General features: G+C 46.5%; 1 protein-coding gene across 7 annotated transcripts in view; it reads left to right on the top strand.

The window, feature by feature from the left end:
- TBC1D1 (TBC1 domain family member 1) overlaps nt 1-24,275 on the top strand; it is a 229,469-nt gene that overhangs the window by 71,575 nt on the left and 133,619 nt on the right. Inside the window, exon 1 of one of the 7 annotated variants that reach the window (XM_035005150.1) lies at nt 16,996-17,560. The exons of the other annotated variants lie outside the window; for them this stretch is intronic. Within the exon in view, the coding sequence (XP_034861041.1) occupies nt 17,405-17,560 (156 nt within the window). The 5' untranslated portion in view covers nt 16,996-17,404. Of the gene's footprint in view, nt 1-16,995; nt 17,561-24,275 lie in introns of those variants that run through there. 7 annotated transcript variants of the gene reach the window in all.

Below are 24,275 nucleotides of genomic sequence, written 5' to 3'. Positions count from 1 at the left end.
GCATTGTTCACTCTTTTCCTTTACAGTCCTACTGGCTACCACCCTCTATCCCCCTTGAGGTCAAGATTTAGGTCTTACCTCATTTCTGTTCCTTGCCAAGACACGTGTTGCTTTACACAATAAGTGCTGATGAACATCCTCGAACTGAATAAATCCCTGATTAGTTGCTGCGATATTGTGATTTATAATAAGAAATATATATTTGATCTTTGTCCCCTTTCCTGACACGGAGCTCCTAAAACCCTTGGAATTTCCTGTGAAGAGAGCCAAAAAAGGTGTTCTTTTTGTTATGTTAATGCAGTGGCTTTTGGAAAGCCCCTTGGTCCCCTAAGAAAGGAGATTGGTTGCCAGGGAACCAACCACGTGATTAGAGGGTAGGAAACCTTCAGTCCTACCCCCTGACCTCTGGGGTGGGGGTAGGTGGAAAGAGGCACTGAAGTTTGAGTTCAATCACTAGGGGCCAAGGATTTAATTGATCATGTTGAGGTAATAAAGCCTCCATTAAAACCCACATGACGGGGTTTGGAGAGCTTCCTGGTTGGTGAGCACTTGGAGATGCCAGGACAGTGGCACTCACAGAGGGTGTGCAAGTTGCATGCACTCTCTCCACACCTCGCCCTACGCATTTCTCTCATCTGGCTGTTCCTGAGTTACAGCCTCTTCTAATAAACCTCTTCTAGGATGTAGAAAGTTTCTCTGAGTTCTGTGAGCCACTCTAGCGTATTAATCAAACCCAAGCAGGGGGTTGGTAGAACCTGTGACTGGTGGGTCAGAAGCCCAGGTGGCAATTTGGCCTTGGGATTGCCATGGGAAGTGTGTGTGTGTGGGGGGCGCAGCCTTGTGGGACTGAGCTCTTAACCTGTGGGATCTGACATAATCTCCAGGTCAGTGGTGTCAGAATTGAGTTGAATTGTAGGACCCCCAGCTGGTGTCAGAGAATTGCTTGATGGTGTGGGGAAAAAAAACCCATATTGTCATTGGTGTCAGGATCATGGTTGCCCAGGGGTTCTGATTCACTTGAAATCACGCTGAGTTTCCTTGTATTACAACGGCCCTGTTTTTTAGCCGGGTCTTGGGGCAGGGTGGGGGCGGGGGGTGAGGAACAGGTTGGCAGAGTGAGGTCATGCTTCCCCCTGTTTGCCTCCACATCTGAGCCGGTAGAGCGCAGCGAAGGAGGTGCATCTCCTCCGGAATTCTCAGCGGAGATTTCGCTGTCCTTGCGTCTTGCTCCTCTTCAAAGGAGGAACATGGCAGGAGAGTCGGGCAGCAGTGTTGGGGGTTTCTTGGGGGAGGGAGGGGTGGTTACGATCAGAGTTAGGAGGGGAGCAGCTCTTCCAGTTCCTGGGTTCCCCCATCCCTCTTCAAGTCCTCCCTTAATGTCTCAGGAAAACAGATTAAATCATCCTTTTAAAGTTACGTAGAAAGACAGCAGTCTCGGATTTTCTGTAGATCCTGTTTGTTTAGATCTCAGCAATCCTATTTGGATAGCCTGTTGCTCTTCACAGAGCAACCATACCTTATTTTTTCTTTTCATTCATTCATTCATTCATTCATTCATTCATTCATTCAAGTCATCTCTACCCCCAGTGTGGGACTTGAACTCATGACCCTGAGATCGAGTCGCCTGCTCTTCTGACTGAGCCAGCCAGACACCCCTCATACCTTTTTTTTTTTAGAGAAGGGACCTAGAACTGTGGAAGTGGTTCTCAATCCTGGCTGATAGCCAGACTCACCTGTTAGAGTCTTCCAAGCTTTAAGTAAAGCTAGAGGTCGACACCAGTGTTAACACCTGGCTCTCTTCACGCATTTATGTGACCTGCCTGCCCTTTGAGGTCCCTGAGAATTCCACCCTGCCCCCAGAGCAGCCAATTTATCCGCCCTCCTTCCCCACCTACCCCCTGGCACCACTGTTAACTCTGATAGACGATCAGGGCTGGGAACCATCAGCACCTTGGAGCAGTAACTACTCTGTAGGGGTTTTCAGTTCCGACTGAAAGAGAATCACTAGGGAGCTGTTAAAAATAACCAATCCCTGGTTTATGTACAGTCTTTCCTCTGGGGGAATATACAGTTTCTTGGGGGAAGGCTACTTTTTTTTCCAGATGGGAGCGAGTGTGGTGTTTTAATGAAAATTGTTTTATTTGAATGTGGAATCAGTAGACTGTCTGATGTTAACAGTTTCCTTTTAATGGAATTCCAGATTATAATGGAATTTCTTCCTGCATTGTGACTTGCAAGGTACATGTTGGCAGGGAATTAAAATAAGACCCTTCTATATTTCTTTTTTCTTTTTTTTTTTTTTAAAGATTTTATTATCTGACAGAGAGACAGACATCGAGAGAGGGAACACAAGCAGGGGAGTGGGAGAGGAAGAAGCAGGCCTCCCACCGAGCAGAGAGCCTGATGTGGGGCTCGATCCCAGGACCCTGGGATCATGACCTGAGCTGAAGGCAGACGCTTAACGACTGAGCCACCCAGGCGCCCCAAGACCTTTCTATATTTCTTAAACTATTTGCTGTTAGAGCTCCGCATGTTACTGCCTGTCAGGTCTATTCAGTGGAAAGGACCTTACGTTCTCATGAAAGGAGTGATGCTGCCCAATCCTGGATCAGGCAGAGAGATCTGGGACAGAGGGAAACGTCTGTGTGTCTAAAGGATATGTAAGCTTTGGGCAAGTCCAAACCGGGTTCTGACGAGCCTCCACCCCGATGTGTGTATATGGAGAATTGGATCAAGGGTGTAACAGTGAAGACTTGATGTCCCTATCTCACCTGCCATCACACTTTCCCATTGTAACTGTTAGATCCAGGATTTGATCTGACGTTAATTCTGTGTGTGTGTGTGTGTGTGCAAGAAGTGTGATTTTTTTTTTTAAAGATTTTTTATTTATTTATTTGACAGAGAGAGACACAGCGAGAGAGGGAACACAGGCAGGGGGAGTGGGAGAGGGAGAAGCAGGCTTCCTGCCGAGCAGGGAGCCCGACACAGGGCTCGATCCCAGGACCCTGGGATCATGACCTGAGCCGAAGGCAGACGCTTAACCGACTGAGCCACCCAGGTGTCCCAAGAGGTGTGATTTTTATTCTCCAAATTTAATCTAATTTTTTTGCCTCCCCATCTCCTGCCCAACTGGCAGAAAATTTATCTCAGTTGGGAATAATTCAGGTTTCTTTCATCAATTTTGGGTTCCCTTCATTCTCACCCTAGAGTTGCTTCTAAGTTCTGGGCATTTTCGTAGAGCTCAGTCTGGGGATTGGAGTGATGGAGTATGGTGGTATTTGTCTTGGATCCAGCTTGTCCTGCTTGTCCTCAGCTGCCCATCCACTCCCACCAAACTATGTTGTTGCCTAGGAACCCTCTAGGTCTCCCTCTAGCTGAGCTAGTGCACATGGTCCCCAGGACACAGGACAGTTTCAGCTGTTCTCTCAAGGGTCTGTTGGCCGGAAGCTCATTAGAAGCCCCATGTCAACGACTCTCATATACTAGTGCATCTCAAACTTGAATGTGCACACTAGCCACCTGGAATCACAGTAAAATGAAAGTTCTGACTCTGTAGGTCTGGGTTAGGGCAGGGCCTGAGAGTCTGCACTTCTAAAAAATTGCCAGATAGTGCCCAGGCTGCTGGTTCTTTGAGTAGCAAGGTTGTGGAGGACAGAAGAGTGCTCAGTGTAATGGAGTTATCAGCCTTCATCTCTTCTACTTGCTTGGGGAAGTGATTTGCCAACAGGGTAGGATTTGGTTAAATGGCTGCAAATGCCCTCCCCTTTTTTAGCTCTTAATTTCTTTTCTTTCTTTTTTTTTTTCTTTTAAGTAAACTCTACCCACAACGCGGAGCTCGAGCTTACAACCCCAAGATCAAGAGTCGCATGCTCTACCCACTGAGCCAGCCAGGCGCCCCTAGCTCTTAATTTTTTTTTTTTTTAAGATTTTATTTATTTGACAGAGAGAGACACAGCGAGAGAGGGAACACAAGCAGGGGGAGTGGAAGAGGGGGAAGCAGGCTTCTCGCTGCGCAGGGAGCCCGATGCGGGGCTCAATCCCAGGACCCTGGGATCATGACCTGAGCCGAAGGCAGATGCTTAACCAACTGAGCCACCCAGGTGCCCCATTTCTGTAGGGAATATCAATCACTGCTCAAAAGCATGAAGATGCTCCCTAAGATGCTCCTAAGGCCCTTTTCAATTACCCAGGTAGTCTCTGTTAGAATGCTGTTAGAACTCTTGGCTTCCCCCCTGCACCCTACCTGGAAGGAGAAACAAAACGATGACATCTCCCTCACCCCCACGGCCCTCTCCTCTTGGCAGTCATGTCCGTGTGTAATCCCCCTTGCCTTGTGAGTGGACTGGATTTATTTCCTCGCATTTTAATGAATAGAATACAGCAGAAGTTTTGGGCTGTCACTTCTGAGATCAGTTTATAAAATGACCGATTTCCTTCGTGGACATATGCTCTTTCTTGGATCATTTGTGCTGGGGGATGCAAACTGCCATTTTATGAGCAGCCCTATGGAGAGGACCACATGATGCAGCAAGAACCCGAAGTCCGGAGTCCAACAGCCTGCAAGGAACAAACTGTGTGAGTGAGCTTGGAAATGGATCCTTCAGCCCCATTCCAGTTTTGAGATGGCTGCCACCCCAGCTGACAGCTTGAACCCAACCTCAAGAGAGACCTTGGGTCAGAGCAGCCAGCCAAGAGGCTCCTGGATTTCTGACCCACAGAAACTTGTGTTTTAAGCTTCTCAGTTTTGGGTTATTTTGTTATGCAGCACTAGATGATACACCCACCTAACTCAGATGCCGAACATTTGGAGATGATTAAAAAGTTCTGTTGGCCTCTCTGAAAATACCGCACAACATAACAAAAAGAAACAGAAGCAAAATTCTTGCGCGGGGTTTGCTATTTGGCCTGATGAACAGAGTGAGTGGCTCCACGTGACACATGTATTTTACGCATTGGCTGTTAGACCTTTGAACATTTTTTTCCCCCAACGTGGAACTCTAGGGTGCCTTGAGTTAGAAACCTACCTTAACCTTTGTAGCTATAAACTGACTACACTGCCTTACCATCTTGCCTTGGGAGAGAAGAAAACTGGTGAAATCAAAATTTCTCACGTGGCTGAAAGCTGCGGGCTGGTAAGAGCCGGAGCTTCTCTCCCCCCCTTCCCCCCATAGCTTAGTTTTCTGACTCCAAGAAAACCACCTTTGATTATATAAAGGTATTAGGGGCTGGGGAAACACTAGTCCTTTTGTTACCAGCAATCTCAGAGCCTTTAGAAAGAAACGCGGTGGGGGTGGGGTGGGGGGTAACCCCGGTTAAGTTGGGCGGGCTTTGTGTTAGCTCAACTCTGGGGCTTTAATCAAACCTAAGAGAGAGGAATTCCTAGTTTTCTAAAAGTTGCTCGACTCCTGTCCCAGGAGCTGCGCAGCCGGGGGCACCCCGGACGAGGGCGAGCCCCGCGGTCCCAACCTCCCGCCCGGGGCCCAGCGTGGGGGTGGGCGGGGTGGGGGCGGGGTCGGCGGCGCTCCCTCCCCTCCGCTTCCCTCCCCTCCCCTTCCCCGCGCTCTCCCCACCCACTTCCCTTTCTCGGCCGGCCGGGCAGCCCTGCGGGCGCGACCTCTCCGGGCAGTGCCGAGCGGGGAGGAGCCCGCCGCCGCCGCCGTCGACGCCGCCGCCGCCCGGGGAGCCATGCCCGCGCCCCGCCGCGCCCCGAGCCCGCCCCCGGCTACCCGCCGCCTCATGGGCCGGCGGCGGGAGTGAGCGGGAGCGACGGGCGAGGAGCCGCCACCCGGCCCGCGATGTCACCATTGTTCAGCTGGGTGGCCAAGGTAGGCGGCGTCGGGGCGGCGTCGGGCCGGCGCCCGTTACCGTAGCGGACGGTGCTGGGAGCCGGCGTCTAGCGGGCGCCGTTCTGGGCACATTTGTAACCGTCGGGCCGTGAGAGGGTCCGGGGCGCGGGGAGAGCCCGCGGGTGGGGGTGGGGGAGCGGGACAGTCAGACCCCGTGCCCGGACTGCCCGCGGCGGGGGACGTCCCGCTGCCCGGGGACAGCGACCGGAGCGCGGCGGGCGCCGCTGGGGTCGTTTCCCGGGCGGTTCTCATTCATTCGTCGGCCGAACGGGCCAGGTGGCGTCACGCCCTCCTCACGCGTGGGGAGGGTGAAGCCCGACGCCCGGACCCAGGTGTTCGCACCTGGCGGCCGCCTGCTTCCCTTCCCCCGCAGCCCACGGCGCGCCGCCGACCCCCCGCCGGGTGTGGCCCCCCCCCCCCCCCGCGGTGGGACCTTGTGTGGCATCCTCCTTGACACAGGTTTGAGCTTGGTGGCCAGGGATAATGCCAAAAGGCTGGACTGGGTGCACGCAGAGGGTATCTGTCCTTTGTTTTAAACTCTGATTATTTAAGGGTTCGGTGGTGTGAGTTGTGAATGTAAATTCTTTTCTGTTTCCATAAAGTTTTGTTTTCAGAACATTAGCGCTTTCAGAATAACTGAGCACTAAATCCCTGCCAATTTCATTATTGCTAAAACGAAGGGATTGGAGTAGATTTCTAGAGTTCCCACCAGTTGGAGAACGTGGAATTATTTTTATACCTCGCGGAGTACCAGGCGTTTGGGTGTTTTGAATGATGCATCCCGCGCAGCCTCTGAAAGGCCGGCAGGACGACAGGGCACCTTTCTCATACTCCACGGACTCCTCTTGTTCCTGGCGTTTGGCAGGTTGAGTAATAAACTCCTGTTGGGAGAACCCGTTAGCCATTATGTGACCCTTGACAAATAATAATTGGGTGGTGGTTATATCTGCTAGTTATGCAGTGCTTTTGGAGTGCTGGTTTTAAAATACCCGTTTGTGAGCCACATAAGGCTTTGCCTGTCATTTACATGCTAATAAAATGGAGACACAGAAACCAGATTTATTATTGGGCACTGTATCCTAGCTCATCCTCACCAGAATTTTCACTTCCTGAAACACAGCTGGTGCTAAATGAAAAAGTTTTGAATCGTAGTTTTGTATTGAAAAAAAGAATGATAATGCGTAGATTTTCTGGTTTGAAGTGATAGCTAATTAGCTTTTGTAAATGCTAAATTTAAAAAATGATGTTAGTTTAAAAAAAGTAATTCAGGATGTGTTGTCTGATTATATTTTAGTTTAGGTTGAGGACTTGAGTCTACTTGTATACTGTTATACTTTATACTGTAAGGCCAAAGGGAGAAACCAAAAAACCAGACTTACTATTTTCTTTTTTACTCCAAAATCAATAAGAAGTAAGTCTAAAAAAAACAAAACAGAAACAAAACCCAAAAAACTTATTGCTTGTACTGTTTTATGGTTTTACTTACTTTTCCAAAACATATTTAATAAAGATGTTTTTCACTGTAGGAGTGAGGTGGACTTTTGTTCACGTTGGCCTAACAGATGACAGTGAAAACACCAGACCAAAGCTTTATTAAAAAACAACCAACCAACCCAAAAAACAAAACAGTAAGGACTTCTGCAAGGATTGTCAGCTTTCTCCAACTGGCAGTACTTTTGGAAAAGTTTATTTAAATGAACTGTGTGTTGATAACTTCATCTAAATTCTGAATCATGTTATTCCAAAGTTATTTAAACTACAGAACAACAAAACTATGAAATGTTTGTGGAGCACATTTATCCGTTGTCAGCAGAAAGTGTAGTTATTTTATATTTCATTTCTGCTAGGTGGTGTGCGATTATAAATTGCATCCTGAAATTGATTTTTATAGACAATATGTTCTATGAGTTTTTAGAATATGAAACTATTTAAAAGTTCATTTCTTGGGGTTGTAGATGATAAGAATGACTTTCTAGGTTATGAGGCTGACACGTTGCCTACTGCGCTAAGGCAGGTAAGAATGACTTTCTAGGGAACCTGATTTGGTTTACTGCTAAGAGATAAGGCATCAACACAGTTGGCATTATAAATGAGAGACTATTTTAAAGGCAGAAACAGGAGATGCAAATAAGACATACGATGTGCATAATCCCAAAGTACATTTATATTTGACTTTAGAATGACCCTTCAAGAACACGTAAGTGAATGTGAGCACACACTTCACACAAACACTTGTACATCTAATTGCTGTTCTATTTTGACCTTTGCAAACTGTGGCTCAACACCTGGTAGGGAAGGAGAAAGGGGCGTGGACATCACTTGGTGCAGATGGATACCTGAACAGGAATTTGTTTTTCTTGGGTGCCACGTTAATATTGTATGAATATTGAATATGTAGAGTGAGCAATTTCATGGTGTAGGAATAGAGTCCAAACAAAGAATTTTATGTTAAAAAAATTATGAAGATGCACTTTCTTTTAAGTTGGACATGGCCTTGGAACAGTAGGGCAGGTGTGCATTGTATTACAAATGGGGCAGTTTTATAGAGGTATGATTTCTTGATTAGTTTTTCATTGGGGCATGTGAGTTTTTACATAGATTACAAATAAAAACAAATTTCTCAAGCATCATGATTTTTATACTAAACCCACAGATGTCCCTAGCCACCTGGCAGTTTTGAGTATTTCTGTTGATTACTTACTTCTGTGTCTTCCATGCATCAGTTAGTGAAGACTGCTACAGAGCCGCCAGGTAACTTTCTGAATTTATTTGGATTCGCACCTGCCTGTAAAGATACTGGCTAAGACTCTGGGAAACAGTATGGAGGTTCCTCAAAAAGTTGAAAACAGAGCTACCCTACTACCCAGCAGTAGCACTACTGGGTATCTACCCCAAAGATACAGATGTAGTGATCTGAAGGGGCACCTGCACTCCAGTGTTTATAGCAGCAATGTCCACAATAGCCAAACTATGGAAAGCCTAGATGTCCATCAACAGATGAATGGATAAAGATGTGGTATGTATACACACACAGGAATATTATGCAGCCATCAAAAAATGAAATCTTGCCATTTGCAATGACGTGGATGGAACTAGAGGGTATTATGCTAAGTGAAATAAGTCAATCAGAGAAAGACAAGTATATGATCTCACTGATATGAGGAATTTGAGAAACAAGACAGAGGATCATAGGAGAAGGGAGGGAAAAATGAAACAAGACAAAATCAGAGAGGGAGACAAACCATAAGAGACTCTTAACCTCAGGAAACAAACTGGGATTGCTGGAATGGAGGGGGGTGGGAGGGATGGGGTGGCTGGGTGATGGACATTGGGGAGGGTATGTGCTATGGTAAGCGCTTTGAATTGTGTAAGACTGATGAATCACAGATCTGTACCCCTGAAACAAATAATACATTATATGTTAATAAAAATAAATAAAAATATTCTATGGTCCATCACACACACACACACAAGAAGATACTGGCTAAGATTATTGCTAGCATCTCAAAGTAGTGGATTTTAAATATATATGTCATTCAAGCAGGTAAAATGGAAGATGAGCCTAAATATATCCACATTTGCTGTGTTTTCAAATTCAAGTGCAGTTTCCTATAGTTTATGCCTGGTATTCTTTTCTAGTGCTCATGTTTTCACCAGATGTTATTGGGTACCTTTGGTGTACCAGGTACTGCTGATGCCCTGAAGGAGTTAACTCAGTTTGCACAATAGGCTTATCCTTTACTTATATATATTTTAAAGATTTTATTTATTTGTCAGAGAGAGAGAGTGCAAGAGCTCATGAGCACACACAAGCAGAGGGAGCGGCAGGTAGACCAAGAAGCAGGCTCCCTGCTGACCAAGGAGCCCGACGTGGGACTGGGTCCCAGGACCCTGGGATCATGACTTCAGCCTAAGGCAGATGCTTAACTGACTGAGCCACCCAGGTGTCCCTAGGCTTGTCCTTTATTTATTTTTTAAAAGATTTTATTTATTTATTTGAGAGAGAGAGAATGAGAGACAGAGAGCATGAGAGGGAGGAGGGTCAGAGGGAGAAGCAGACTCCCTGCCGAGCAGGGAGCCCGATGCGGGACTCGATCCAGGGACTCCAGGATCATGACCTGAGCCGAAGGCAGTCGCTTAACCAACTGAGCCACCCAGGCGCCCCTAGGCTTGTCCTTTAAAAAGTGCACACTAGGGGCACCCGGCTGGCTCAGTGGGTAGAGCATGTGACTCTTGATCTCGGGGTTGTGAGTTTGAGCCCCACGTTGGGTGTAGAGATTACTTACAAGTCAAATCTTTAAAAAAAAAAAAAATAGAAAAGAAAAAGTGTGTACACTGAAGCTGTGTAAGCCAAATATTTAAAAATGCATTAGATAAGGAATCCTTTTGTAAAACAGTCACTAACATTTTATGTGAAACCAGGTTTTTCATATTTTGGCCTTGCTGAAAACATAGGTTTCTAGCAATTATTCATTCAACAAGTCATTTAAGAAATGTGTTCAACACAGATATTTAGTGAGCACCTAGTGTATGCCAGGTACTGTTTGAGGAGTTGAAGATTTAGCGATGACCAAGGCGGATCAGGTCCCTTTTTCCATGGAGCTCAGATTCTAGGTGGGGGGACCACACAGAAGCAAGCAAGTAGATAAAGAAGGTAGTTTCAGGTGATGGTAAGTGCTAGGGAGAAAAGTAAGCAAGGTGCTTGGTGGAGAGTGACTAGGGGCTGGGCTGGCAAGGAGGTGGCAGTTCATCTGGGGAGTAAGGGTGCTGAACATGGGCCTGGCAGAGGGAACAGCAGGGACCAGGGCCTGGAGGTGGCTCAGGTGGGCGTGTTAAAGCAGTGGGAAGAAGGCAGGTGTGACGAATCCGGTGACCTGGGGCTGAGTTGTGAGCCCTGAGTTGGGGAGGGGCAGGCAGTCTGGGCCAGGCCCTTTAGGGCTCCGTAGGCCTAGGACGGAGTTTGGATTTATTTGCTTTAAGTGCAGCTTGGAAGCCATTCAAGGGCGTGAACGTGAGGAGCGCTGTGGGCTGATGTGTACATACCTCGGGCGGAAGCAGAGAGAACTTAGGCTGTTGTGTTTCGGGCAGGGGGTGATAGTGGTAGCCTGGACTTCGGTAAAGAAGGGACACCTGTGGAGACATAATTGTTCTTTATCTTCTGAGGTGATGTGACCAGGTGGCTTTGCTGTCTTGTTTGAGACTGGTGCAAATGACCGAGGAACTAATTGCATCTGTGTTGAGTACAACTTGCCCTTGGTTAGCTGCCTCTAAAGGGCGGGCCTTTCGGGCCCAGTTGTGTCCCGACGCCAGTCTGGTTTGTTTACCTTTGCGCTGTCCTGCAGCCCAGAGCAGCCCACCTTGTGTGCCTCTGGCCGCCTGGGCTGGCCTGCTGATGGGCACAGGGCAGCCTTCCTGGAAGGCGCGCATCGGCCTGCGCCCGGTGCTTGGGCAGCGGCCCTCTGCTGGCCTGTGCCCAGTCCGTTCCGTGCTCGTGTGCCCTAGGTTAATGTGATGAATTATTTAAAAGTCTAACAGTCTTTTTTTCTGGCAGACTTATATTATGTTTAATTAGTGGATGTTTGAGTTTAATAAAGAGGGGAGAACTCCTTGTTCTAATCAAACCATTCCTTGACTTTGAGAAAAATGAGCTGCCTCGTGCTGAGCGAAGCTGGCGTAGCCGGGACCAGGATTTCGGCAGGGCTCCCGTGGGGCCTGTTTGCTTGTGTGTGGCAGCCTCTCCTCGGGAGCTCCAGTTGCTTAGAGTAACAACACACACCATGGGCAGGAATAGAAACCCTGCCTCATCCACAGCACAACGGGGAGCTCAGAGCAGATCTCATTAATGACAAAAAAGCAAATCCGTTTTTTCCCCTAAACAAATTCCCTAAACTGATCTTAACCTATATATGTCTCAGCCTTGGTCTGTTTCTGGCTATCTAAACCCTTCTCATCCTTCACCCCCTCGCTGAAGCATCTCTGCGTATTCATTCATTCTTCGGAGGAATATACTAAATGGGGTAGAAAACAGCCCCTAAGGCATTTCCTCTGCCAGGAGGATAGCGCTAGCCGGGAGCATGGGGGAATGGCATGGGGGAATCTTGCTCCAGTCTGAAGGGGGCTGAGGAGTTAGCCAGCGGAGGTCAGGGTGTGCCAGGTGGTTAGAGTGGCACGTACAAAGCCCTGGAGGCACGCTGGAGAAGCCTCAGTCCCAGGCTGGCTGGAGAATCCGTTGCAGGGAGCAGAAAAGGAGGCTGGACGGCTGAGTAGCCGCCAGAATGCACATGGCATACGGACCCTTCAGAGAGGCTGGCATTTGATCTCAGGGCAGTGGGGCCCCCTCTAGAGACCAAAGCTGATCTTTCCCCAAATTCTTGTAGCCGTGTAGTCCATTCTGTATGATGCCTTGTGTTGCGGTTGTTTAATTCTTTTATCTCCTCTACTAGCCTATAAATTCTATGAAAACAGGGGTGGTGTGGTCTTAACATACTACTTACATGCCTACGAATCACTTGGGCATCTCATTAAAATATAGTTCTGTTTTAGTAGGTCTGGATGGAACCCCAAATCCTGCATTTCCAGTAGGCTCCCGGGTAATGCTGATGGTCTGGGGACTGTACTTTGTGTAGCAAGGTTCTCTGTATTTTCTGTTACACCTACTGTTAGACATAGGAGTTGCTTATAGTTTTTGGAACAAATGCCATGATTTCAGATTAGTCACTTGTATCTGGGAGGATGATAGTGGAAATAGTGTCCCATGAGATAAAACCTAAAAAATTAACCTTGAAATGGAGTGTCTGGGGAGTAGGAGTGGAAGGAAAATTTTGCATTGCATACTATTGTACCTTTTAAAAAATGTCAACATTTTATGTATTAACTATTCAGTTTATCAAATTTATTTTTTATTTTTTATTTTTTTAAAGATTTTATTTATTTGACAGAGAGAGACACAGTGAGAGAGGGAACACAAGCGGGGGAGTGGGAGAGGGAGAAGCAGGCTTCCTGCCCAGCAGGGAGCCCGATGCGGGGCTTGATCCCAGGACCCTGTGATCACGACCCGAGCCGAAGGCAGATGCTTAATGACTGAGCCACCCACGCGTCCCTCAGTTTATCAGATTTAAAAAATACTTTGGCCTTTTCTCTTTTTCAATGTATTTAACTTTGCCCGAGATACCATTAGGATATTATAATAGACTAGGAATCAGATTATTATTGAAAAATTGACTCAAATTGCCCTCCTGTCTTTTCTTTTTTAAATAGACTGAATTTTTAAGAGCAATTTTAGGTTCACAGCAAAATTGAGCAGGAGGTACAGAGAGTTCTCATATATCCTCTGTTCCCACACATGCATAGCCTTCCCCATTATCAATATCTCCAACCATTTGTTACAGTTGATGCACCTGCATTGACACATTATCTTGGAAAGTCCCAAGTGTATGCTACAGGTCATTCCTGGTACTGTACATTCTATGGGTTTGGACAGAAGTATAATGGCATGTATTTTTACTACCACACAGAGTAGTTTCACTGCCCTAAAAATCCTCCGTGCTCTGCCTGTTCATCTTGTCCTTCCTCCCTAACCCCTGTCAGCCACTGTTCTTCATAGTTTTGCCTTTTCCAGAATGTCCTATAACTGGAATCATGAAGTATATATCCTTTTCAGATTGGCTTCTTTCACTTAGTAATGTACATTTAAGTTTCTTCTGTATCTTTTCATGGCTTGGTTGCTCCTTACAGCTCTGAACGACATTCCATTGTCTAGATGTACCGTTGTCTAGAAGGGCGTCTCAGTTGCTTCCAAGTATTGGCAGTTATGCATAAAGCTGTAAACATTTGTGTGCAGGTTTTTGTGTGGGTGTAAGTTTTCAGCCCCCTTCAGTAAGGCTGGTGACATCAAGAAGAATGATTGCTAGATTATATGGTAAGAATATGTTTAGTTTTGTAAGAAGCTGCCACATTGTCTTCCAAAGTGGGTATACCATTTTTGCATTTCCACCAGCAATGAATGAGAGTTCCTGTTGCTCCGTGTCTTCGTTAGCATTTGGTGGTGTCAGTGTTTCAGATTGTGGCCGTACTAATGGGTGTGTAATGGTATCTCATTGTTGCTTTAATTTGTGTTTCCCTGATGACATAATGTGGAGGCCCCCCTTCGTTTTTTGTTTTTTTTTTTAAAGATTTTATTTATTTATTTGAGAATGAGAGAGAGCACATGAGAGGGGGGAGGGTCAGAGGGAGAAGCAGACTCCCTGCTCAGCAGGGAGCCCGATGCCGGACTCGATCCAGGGACTCCAGGATCATGACCTGAGCCGAAGGCAGTCGCTTAACCAACTGAGCCACCCAGGCGCCCCTCCCCTTCGTTTTTTGATTGTTAACTTTTAAGCAGTAGAAATAATAAATTTGTCCTTTTGAATTTTATTTCATAATATGTGGTGGTATTTATTAAATATATAAATAAAGTTATAGAAAAACAAATTTTAATGGTTATATTTGTGTATTTATACTTAAGTATCTTTAATTTTTCCATTATCTCTCTTACCTCTGATTTTGCTGTTGGGAGCATGAAACAGCCGTTTACATCATTTTGTTAGATTTAAAAAAAGACGTGATGAAAAAGAATTTCCTTAGTTTTTATGTACTTTGGTACTTCTTTTGCAAATTATTTTTATATCCGTCATGTGTTATAATGGGATTAGACTGCTAGGCCTTGTTCATTTACTTTGGTTGAGCTTGGCTAAGTTAACCTTGAGTCTTTCTCATCTAAAAAATAATGTACTCCCTATTCATCTTTTTAAAGATCCTGTTTTAAAATTGAGTAATGTCAAAATCTGCATGGGAAATTGTGAAGATCATCTGCAAGTGTAAACTCTTTGAACATGGTTGAGTTCACAGTTTGTCAGCGGTTTTTGTGGAAGTGTGGTGTAGGCATGAGGATCCAGAGATGAGCAGGACATGGGCCCAGCCTTTGAGCAGCTTGCAATTTAACAGGGAGAGGTCCACCTGTGAAGATGATTTAATGAAATCATACAGATGTGTGCACAGGGAATCACTCTGCTAGGGGTTCGGGGAGATTTTTTTTGAGGATATGAGATCTGAGTTAAGTCTTTCTTTTTTTAAGATTTATTTTTTTTGGAGTGCGCACGTGCGGTCACAAGTGGGTGGGGAGGGGCAGAGGGAGAGAGAGAATCCCCAAGCAGACTCCCCACTGAGCGCAGAGCCTGATGTGGGGCTCAGTCCAGGACCCCCATATCATGACCCAAGCCAAAACCAAGAGTCGGCTCCTTAGCCGACTGAGCTCCCCAGGCGCCCCCTGAGCTCAGTCTTTAAGGAAAGATGATGGAATTGTAGGTCACTGATGTGTGGTGGATGAAAAGGAAATTGCTAGGATATACTTGTGGTAGTTTTCCAGCATGTTTTGGAATCATTCAGGATTGCTTTCCAACACTGTTGCCTAGGGCTTGCACACCCCTCCCTGTAATGGAGGCCAGCGAGTTACCAGAATGTAATTCCATTTTCTCTCTTCTCCATGAGGAAACTGAGGCCCAGAGCAGGGAAGCAACTTAATTTGAACAAAATCACACGACTCATTGTGGCAGGACTTAAACCCAGGGTCTTGGACCCTTGGGTTTTGCACACCTTGTTGATGTTGCCCTGCTGTTTGCACTTTTTTTCTTTAAAGTACTTTTCTAAAATCAAAGGTATGCTTGTCTGTTCACATGTTGTATTTCAGAATACCTTATTTAATCACCTGACTGCTTATGTGTGTATTTCAGAGTAGGTCCAGGTACCTACAGGGGAACAGACAAAGAAAGGAAGCATGAAGATGAGCAGTCCGCTGGGGTGGGTAGAGATCCTGTGATATGTGTGGCGTGTCATCAGTGCTCAGCAGCCCGGGAGGCCTGACCAGTGGTGTGAGCTGCGAGTAGGAAGAAACCAGGGCCCAAGTATTTGAAGAGAGTGGAAGTTGCCCAAGTGCAGTGGGGCAACACAGTTCCCGTGACCTGCTGATTCACTTCTCGCTGTGTGTCCCGGAGGGCGTTCTGTGGGAGGTGGGGTGGGTGTGTAGAATGTGTCTCTTCTCTACTAGGGGAGATTGAGTTTGTTCAGAGAAACATCATTTGCAAAGCAGAGAGAAAACTACATTAGTGTTAATGTAGCCGTGGAAAGGAAGAGATGACTGTTTTTGAGCACTTAATACGTGCCAGCCGTTGTGTGGAGAGCAGTCAGCTTCCAAATCATCATGGGGGGGGGGTGTTATTCCCTCCTGCCATTTCTTTGGGAAAATGCGATAAAGGAACTGAAGTTCAGAGAGGTTGGGTCATTTGTCAGAGCTATTTAGATTAAAGCTTGAGTTGTCTGGCTGTAAATGCATGTTTTATCTCTTGTACCTGTTCGATCTCTGTAATAAAGGGATTACAACACATGTTCAAGACAATGAAGCAAGGGTGGTCAGAACTTAAAATATTTTGTCCCACCAAGAATTTGAATTTTTCTTCTTCCTTAGGTGAGAAGCATAAAATGTCCACTAACTTGCTTTTAAAAATCGGTGTATAAGAGTGAAGTTACACCAGAAGGGGAGCTACAATTTTTAAAGAGCCTGAATTTTTCATGATGTTCTTTGTTAGGGAGGGAAGAGAACAGGGAGTAAGAAGAAAATCACTGGAAGATTGCAGATTGGTCAAGATTGGCGGGGAGGCTAGGGGCAATTAAATGATGGACCAAAGAGGTCAGTTTTGAGATGACCATGACCATAAAGTTTTCCAAAATTGGAGAATCTACATCTTTGGTTGGCACACTATTTCCTGGACTTACTGCCCTGGCAGTGAAGAAATTCTTCACAGTATATTGAGAGATGAAAAGGACTTCAGAAATGGCCAGGCAGCAGCTCCCCACCTCTATCTTAGGGAAGGGGAAAACAAGGCGATTTTTAATTTTCCTTACACATATAGGAAAAAACCTGACACAATAGTGACCATCACAACAGATCTATGTAGGGGTGCCTGGGTGGTTCAGATGGCTAAGCGGCTGCCTTAGGCTCAGGTCATGGTCCCGGAGTCCTGGGATCGAGCCCCGCATCGGGCTCCCTGCTCCGCGGGAAGTCTGCTTCTTATTGACTTGAGTTGTGGGCCTTAAGAGTATTATCACTTATTATCTGATATTTTTCTTAGAGCACCATGGAAACATGTTTTTAGCCTCTCTGGGAAATTTTCCTTGTGTTTAGAGACTATTTTGAATAGGCTCTCCAGAGACTCCTGCCACAGTGGACATTTTTTCGAGCCTGGGATAGTACACGAGACTGGAAGTTAAAGGCTTGGGTTGGAGGCCCCTCCAGCTTGCTGTTTAACCATGGCTGGTTGCCATGGGAGTGAGGATCATTGCCCTGCTGCCATCAGATAGTCTTGTGTGGGTGTCACATGAGATGATACGTGATGTGAGCCATTAAAGCCCTTTTTAGGATAAGCTTGTCTAGGAAGCAGGGTGGGTGTAGCCATTAAATTTCCTGATTTAAGTTCTACTTCCCTGGGCCTCCGTCCTTGATCTGTAAAATGAGAATGTTCTGTTGAATGATTGCTGTAATTGTTCTCAATTTGGACTCTATTACTGCAAGTTGGGCCAGTCATCTCAGACTGTCTACTTCTGATAAGGAAGAGAGGGCCCCTGGAACTGCTGGGAGACCTCCTCTCTCCATGTGTCCCCACTGGAGGTGTGACCACAGACAAGTAAGTCCCTTCTCTGCAAGGATGAATGTGTTCATCCACAAAATGGGGATGGTGGCTGTCCTCCAGGCTGTGGAGGACTTACCCGCATAATGTACTTAGAATAGTGCCCGGCTCCGATGAAACGCTTAATAGGGGTGAAGCATCGCCATCCTCCTCATTTAAGTTAGGGGTGGAGGCGACCTTTGCTGTTGCTTCATTCTCTTCCCTCTTTTCAAAGATGAAAAATAGAGCCCTGCAGAGGTGAGGTGGCTTTCCCAAAGTTAGAGTTAAGATTAAGGTATTCTGATTCTTCTTAGCCCAGAGTTCTTTGTGTCACCTTGTAGTTGCTATGATATTTAGATTCTTCGTTGTTTTATCACATTCTGCATGAATTAAACATAAGTCCTGGTTCACCAGTATGGAACAAGAGCAAAATGCTTTCGTCAGGCCACAGGTAATTTAGATCAGATAAGGGGAAAATGGGGCAGAGAGAATTACCCCAGCCTCTGCCACCAGCCACCCCCTGTGTGACCTTGCCCCAAGGTCACAACTTCGCCTTGTTTTCCCCTTCCCTAAGATAGAGGTGGGGAGCTGCTGCCTGGCCATTTCTGAAGTCCTTTTCATCTCTCAATATGCTGTGAAGAATTTCTTCACTGCCAGGGCAGTAAGTCCAGGAAATAGTGTGCCAACCAAAGATGTAGATTCTCCAATTTTGGAAAACTTTAAAAATAGGAAGGAAGTTTATTTGTTTAGCTGAGTTCATAATTGTAGGCCTGCCGAAGGCAGAGAATTGGCCAAATGGTATTTTGCGGAAGTTCTTTCTACAGGGTGGGCCTAGAGGAAATCAGTCATTAGGTGAAAATAAACTCTAAGGTCTGTGAGACAATATTTGCTTAGAGGGATTTACATAGGTCTATTTTTTTTTTTTAAAGATTTTATTAATTTATTTGACAGAGAGAGAGATAGCAAAAGCAGGAACACAAGCAGGAGGAGTGGGAGAGGGAGAAGCAGGCTTCCCGCGGAGCAGGGAGCCTGATGCGGGGCTCGATCCCAGGACTCCGGGACCATGACCTGAGCCTAAGGCAGCCGCTTAACCATCTGAACCACCCAGGCACCCCTACATAGATCTGTTGTGATGGTCACTATTGTGTCAGGTTTTTTCCTGTATGTGTAAGTTTCTTAAGTTAAAATATTAAAGATTTAATTGTAAAGTTTGATTTCAGAAACACGAACTAGATGCCTGCTTATGAGTAATGAGTAATATCAGACCAAAGTTTGATTTTTGTCAATTCTGTAGTGTCTAAACTAGCTGAGATTGTGATCTCTGGATGTCCCCCCTGCCCCCCCCGCTCCCCGGGGAAAGAGTTCAATGTGCTAGACCACCAGAGCACACGCTTCTGTCTTACTGTTTTGCAGTTGCCACACCATCTAGGGTAGTTTTCTGGTACTCCAGACATCTTGGCCAAGAAATTCAGCTTCTTCAAGTGCCGCGTTGGTCACGATACATTAATTGTGGGTCTTGTCTGTCCGGGCACTTGGGACACACATGCCAAGAGGAGAAAGGCACAGTTCGTGCCTGTCTGGTGAGGGCTGGTGTTGGAGCCTGCTAACACCGTAGGCCTGCGGTGACGCGGCCTGAGGGAGAGTGCAACCTCCGAGCAGCCTTTGGTACACAGAGGTCATCACTTCCCGTGTGCAGTGACTCCCACCTGACCGTCTCGTGGTTGTATTTCATCAGCAGGGATAGTCAGGGCTGATGGCACACTTGGAACTTAAATATCGTCTTTCTCAAAAACATTGCTTTCAGTTTGGGAGCCAGCAATGTGGTTTGGGTGTGGGTGTTCAGAAGGTCCACAGTGTCCTGGAGTACCTCTCTGCAGATTTTGGGGGGCTTTTTCGGTGCAGCAGTTTTTTGCTCTGATCCTGATTGAATAAAGAGAGGCAGTGAAGCCCACCTGGCTCTTGTGTGTGGGAGAGAGAGGGTAATTCTACCCTCCAGCCCCTCATGCAGGCCCCTTGATGGGCACCAGAGTCCTCATGCTCACACAGTGCCTGCTCTTAAACTTGGAAGTGCAGATCCAATAAGGCTTGTGAGTCGGAGAGATTAGAAATCTGGGCACTGGCTGGTGCCCTGGTGTTTTTGTTTTGGGGAGTCTTTTTTGGTGTGTGTTTTAATTTAATGGACTTAGGGGCTTCAGTCTAATAAGGAAATTTCAAACCGAGGACTTTATTTCCTTCTAGGTAAAGGCAAATCGTGGGGACCTGGTATGGTCTAGAAAAAGAGAGGGAGGTCCAGTTCTGTGCAGCCTGACTGACCAGATGCCAGCCGGCTGGTCCAGCCCTCTCAGGCTCTGTTTCCTGATAAAATGAATGGGTTGAGGGCGCCTGGGTGCCTTAGTCGGTGAAGCGTCTGCCTTCAGCTCAGGTCTTGATCCCAGGAGTTCTGGGATCGAGCCCTGAGTTGGGCTCCCTCTGCCTCTGCCGCTCCCCCTGCTTATGCTCTCTCTTGCTATCTCTCTCCCTGTGTCAAATAAATAAATAAAATCTTAAAAAAAAGAAAAGAAAATGTCAGGATTCAGAGACTACAATTCCCACTTGGTAGGTGGAATTCTTGTTCCTTGATTGTAGAATTAATCGGGAGTAGATCAGAGTTCAGTCACAGCAAGTCACTGAAACTTCCCAACACACATTAGCCATTCCCTTGGCATGGGAAAAACAAGCTTTGAATACGTTGCTCGCTGCAGCTCTTGGCTGGAGTAGCAGTCTTTATCTCTTGTCAGCCTTGGTTTCCATGTTGGCTCTCTAGGAATGTTCCTGATTGTAAAATATCTTGTATCATGAAGATGAAGTCAGCCCCCCACCCCCGACACGTGGGGGAGCCTGCGCCAGAGAAGGAACTGTGCTTTCAGCCTCTGCTCAGTGGTGGGAACCACTGACTGACTGCTCCGCCAGCCCACGAAGGTGGTGGAGGCAGGTGCCCGTCTTTAAATGAAGCCCGAAGCCTGGGCGTTGACAGTCTGATTCTGAGCAGTGTGGAGTTGCTCCCTCTGTCCCGTGCTCGAATCTCCTCAAGGGATGCTCAGCATTCCTCAGGAAATCCATACCATCGCACACAGCTCTAATTGAAAGATTTTTATATTTGAAGCAGAAATCTCTCTCCCTTTGTGTCTCACCCCTTTGCTCTCCCATTTATGAGAGGGGGCACTAATGCACTCTTCCCCAAGGCAGATTTGCAAAGGCTTCCTCGTGTCCCCTTCCCACACTGCAGGCCCTGGTCTCCATGGAATTGCCGGCACCTGTGACGCTTACTGCTGGCTGCTTTTAAAGTCTACTAAAACCGAAAACGAAACTTCTGGGTGGCCTAGTCAGTGGAAGGTTGGTGAGGCTGGGACCCCCCTCCCCCCTTAACGTAAGGATGACATTTCTCCTAAGGCCGTAGGCTTTTTGTTCCTTTTCATTCTTTTGGTTTCCAGGCCATTCTGCTGGCTTATCCTGAGCTTACATGGTCAACTACAATCCGTAAATCTTTTTCACATGAACTTTTGGCAAGCTGGGTCTGCCCCATGGGTACTTACTTCCCCAGCTGAAGTTTTTGGTTTTTTGTTTGTTTTGTTTGATTTGCAATTTACATATGTTACAGACCTAACATATGTTCCTGATGTTGGGATTTTATTTTTTTTTTTCAGGTTTTCATTCTATATTCTAATTTATTTTTATAGAATAGTAGAATTTTGGAACTGGAAATGATTTTGAGAGTACGGCAGCTCATTCCCTTCAGCATGACAGGAGTAAACGGCCTTAGGGAAACTGGCCATGGAGGTTTGGTTGGGTGCTAGGACAAAATCAAGATTTTCTTTCTCACACACCGGGAAGGTAGGGTGGGTCGGGGAGGAAGAGAAATGTTAGCTGAGGGCTGGGCAGTGGTTATGAATGCAGACTTTATTTATTCTGTGTGCAATTTTATACTCTTTCATTTTTGTCTTGTGTGTTTCTTTTATTGATTTCCTTCATCTCTGAAAGCAGGACAAGTATTAGCCACTTACTCTGCTTTTGCAGAGTAGGATGGAATCTGAGTTTTATAAACATGTATTGAAGTTATCTCACATTTATAACTTCTGAGAGAGCCAAGGAGCAGCAAATAGTATTGTTATTGTTACAGTTGGTATTACACGAAGTTAAAATATGTTAAGTGGGAAACAGATTAGACTGGTTCTAACTAATATCCTTTACTGGCCAAAGTTCTGATTTGCCTCTTGATCAAGATGAAAGAAAAGGAATGACCGCAGGGCGCCTGGGTGGCTCAGTTGGTTAAGCGACTGCCTTCGGCTCAGGTCATGATCCCGGAGTCCCAGGATCGAGTCCCGCATCGGGCTCCCTGCTCGGCGGGGAGTCTGCTTCTCCCTCTGACCCTCCTCCCTCTCATGCTCTCTGTCTCAAATAAATAAATAAAATCTTAAAAAAAAAAAAAAAAAAAGAAAGAAAAGGAATGACCGCTTGGTGAGGAGAGTTTATTTCAAGGTAAAACAATATGAGAGAAAAGACCTATTTCTACGACTGATCTGAGTGAAGTTCAGGATTCCTGAACATAGGCGATAGGTTTTATTCAAGAATGCAGTCCGTGTTCTAAAGGCTAGTGCGGTGTGTTCAAAAATGGTAAATAACTGGTTTATCTATGGCACCCCAGACTGTGATGGCGTCTGGCCACCGTGCTTTAGTAAGTTGAAATGTCACACATTTGCTTGGCAGTCGCCACGGACCTCGCCGATGCCAGTGACCGGGTTGCGAGCGGGCTGCTGTGTGTGCTGGAGCGGGTGATGTACGGCGCAGAGGCCAGGCCTGACATCAGCCCACGCCTGGCTTGCCGGCGTCTGCCACACACGGGTTTGAGTTTGCGACGGGGAGGACAGTTTTGGCCTTGAATAATTTGAATGGCGCCTTGAAAAAGGCACCGTAAATGTGAGGGGTAGCCCGCGCCATAAATGATTCTGTGTTTAAATGAGTACTGCTGTTGTCAAGGGGACTCCATACTGTGTCCACAGATGTCATAATTTGAATTACATTCATTTTACTGCAGTTCCTAGGAAGTAGCAAGAATGTTTGTTTGGTTAATAAGGTTAATGGTTATCTAAACTCAAGTTTGAACTGTCTGCTTCATAAAATAGACCAGTTCTTACTATTATCACAATTTTGATTTCAGCTAAAATTTTTGCCTTAAGTAATTACCTAGGCATATAAAAGGACAGTCTTTTGAATATTGCTTTTGGACTGTCATCTTAAGGTTTTAGTTTCTATAGATGTTGATGTTTATTTTTCAGACTGTATTTCATGACTTAAAGGCTTTTGCAGGTTACATAGTGACGCATTTGGGGCCACTTAGGAATGTATGCCATTTCACTTGTACTATTGAAATAATTTATCATATATTTACAATGACGGTATTTTTTCCCCTCCACTCCAAATAATTTTGTCCCTGGAAGCCCTCATCTAATAACAGTAGACCGTAATCTCTAAAATTCCTTAAAGTTTAAGAAAAATGTACTTTTTAAAAAATGAAAAATAATCTTTAAGATTACAAAAGCAATACATGAAAATTATAGAAAAATAACCTGCTGATAAGCAAAGATAACAAACCACCACATTCCTGCTACCCAGAGACCACCACAGGCAGCCCCTCCGGATCTTTGTATGTCTTTGGCTGAAAATAAGTAGAAGAAAGAGCCGCTCTTGAACACTGCATTTTTTTCAGTCTGTCAGAACTTGAGCCAGAACGCCCAGGGGACTGGGGGGTGGGCAGGTAGGGACCCCGGTCAAGCCCCAGAACACCCGGGCTTCTTGGTCCTCACTGTTTCCAGTGCTGGTGGGACAAGGAAGCAGCCTGGAAAAGAGTGAGAACTTGGGAATAAATACTAGACTGTAATCTGTGCTCAGGTTTCTGGAGGTTTCTTGTCCCCGTGGTTGGGTGGGTGGATCTGCTAACCTGTTGGTTCTCCCATCCGGTTGGTTTTCTGTTCTTGTCGCTGTGTTACCTTCTGGTTGTGATTGCTTTACCCCCTTCTCTGCACGTGCATGCGCCAACCACTGCCCCAAGTGGAGGAGGCCCGGGAGGAGGCCAGTGCTTCTCCCTGCCGGGTCCTTCATCACTCATCCTGCGGTCTGGAGGTGCCCTGAGTGACTCCCTCAGCATCCTCTGGCCCATCGTCCTCCCCTCCTGCTGTGGCCCCCCAGCCCCCCTCCTCTGTAGGGCCCTGTGGTCCTCCGGAAGGCACATGGGCCCAGGCCCACCTGCCCCACCCGGGGGCTTGTCGGCAGCCTGGGCGGGCTGGGTGCCAGGCCTCTCCACCCACCTGCCTGCTCTCCAACATTGGTGCTCTGTTCACCTGGTGAGGGAGGTTGCTTTCGCTCCCAGGGCCTCCCTCGCCTTGTTTCCTAACTAGTGTCCCTTCTCAGTCCCCACTCCTGGTGGTGCCACATTCATGTAGAGCCCCGGTGCCCAGCGCAGATCCCGATCCAGAAGAGTCTGCATTTCTGTAAAATGGACATGTTTTTCTCAGAGGCTTGAGGGGAGGATTCAGTGAGCTAATCTGTGTGAAGCGCAGTGTCTGGTACAGTTCGTGCCCATAAGTGGTGTTAGTTCCTGAGATGCTGGATGAACTCGATGCAAGTGAAGGTGTCCGAAGTTTGGCTTTTCCTTCTGACAGTGTACATATGATATGAAATACTGGGGTCTCTACCTGAT

Source organism: Mirounga leonina, unplaced genomic scaffold (assembly GCF_011800145.1).
Source record: "Mirounga leonina isolate KUSES-001 unplaced genomic scaffold, KU_Mleo_1.0 Mir_129, whole genome shotgun sequence".
Classification (NCBI taxonomy): domain Eukaryota; kingdom Metazoa; phylum Chordata; class Mammalia; order Carnivora; family Phocidae; genus Mirounga; species Mirounga leonina.
Note: the sequence above shows the minus strand (reverse complement) of the source record. Positions and strands in the feature narration are given on the sequence as shown.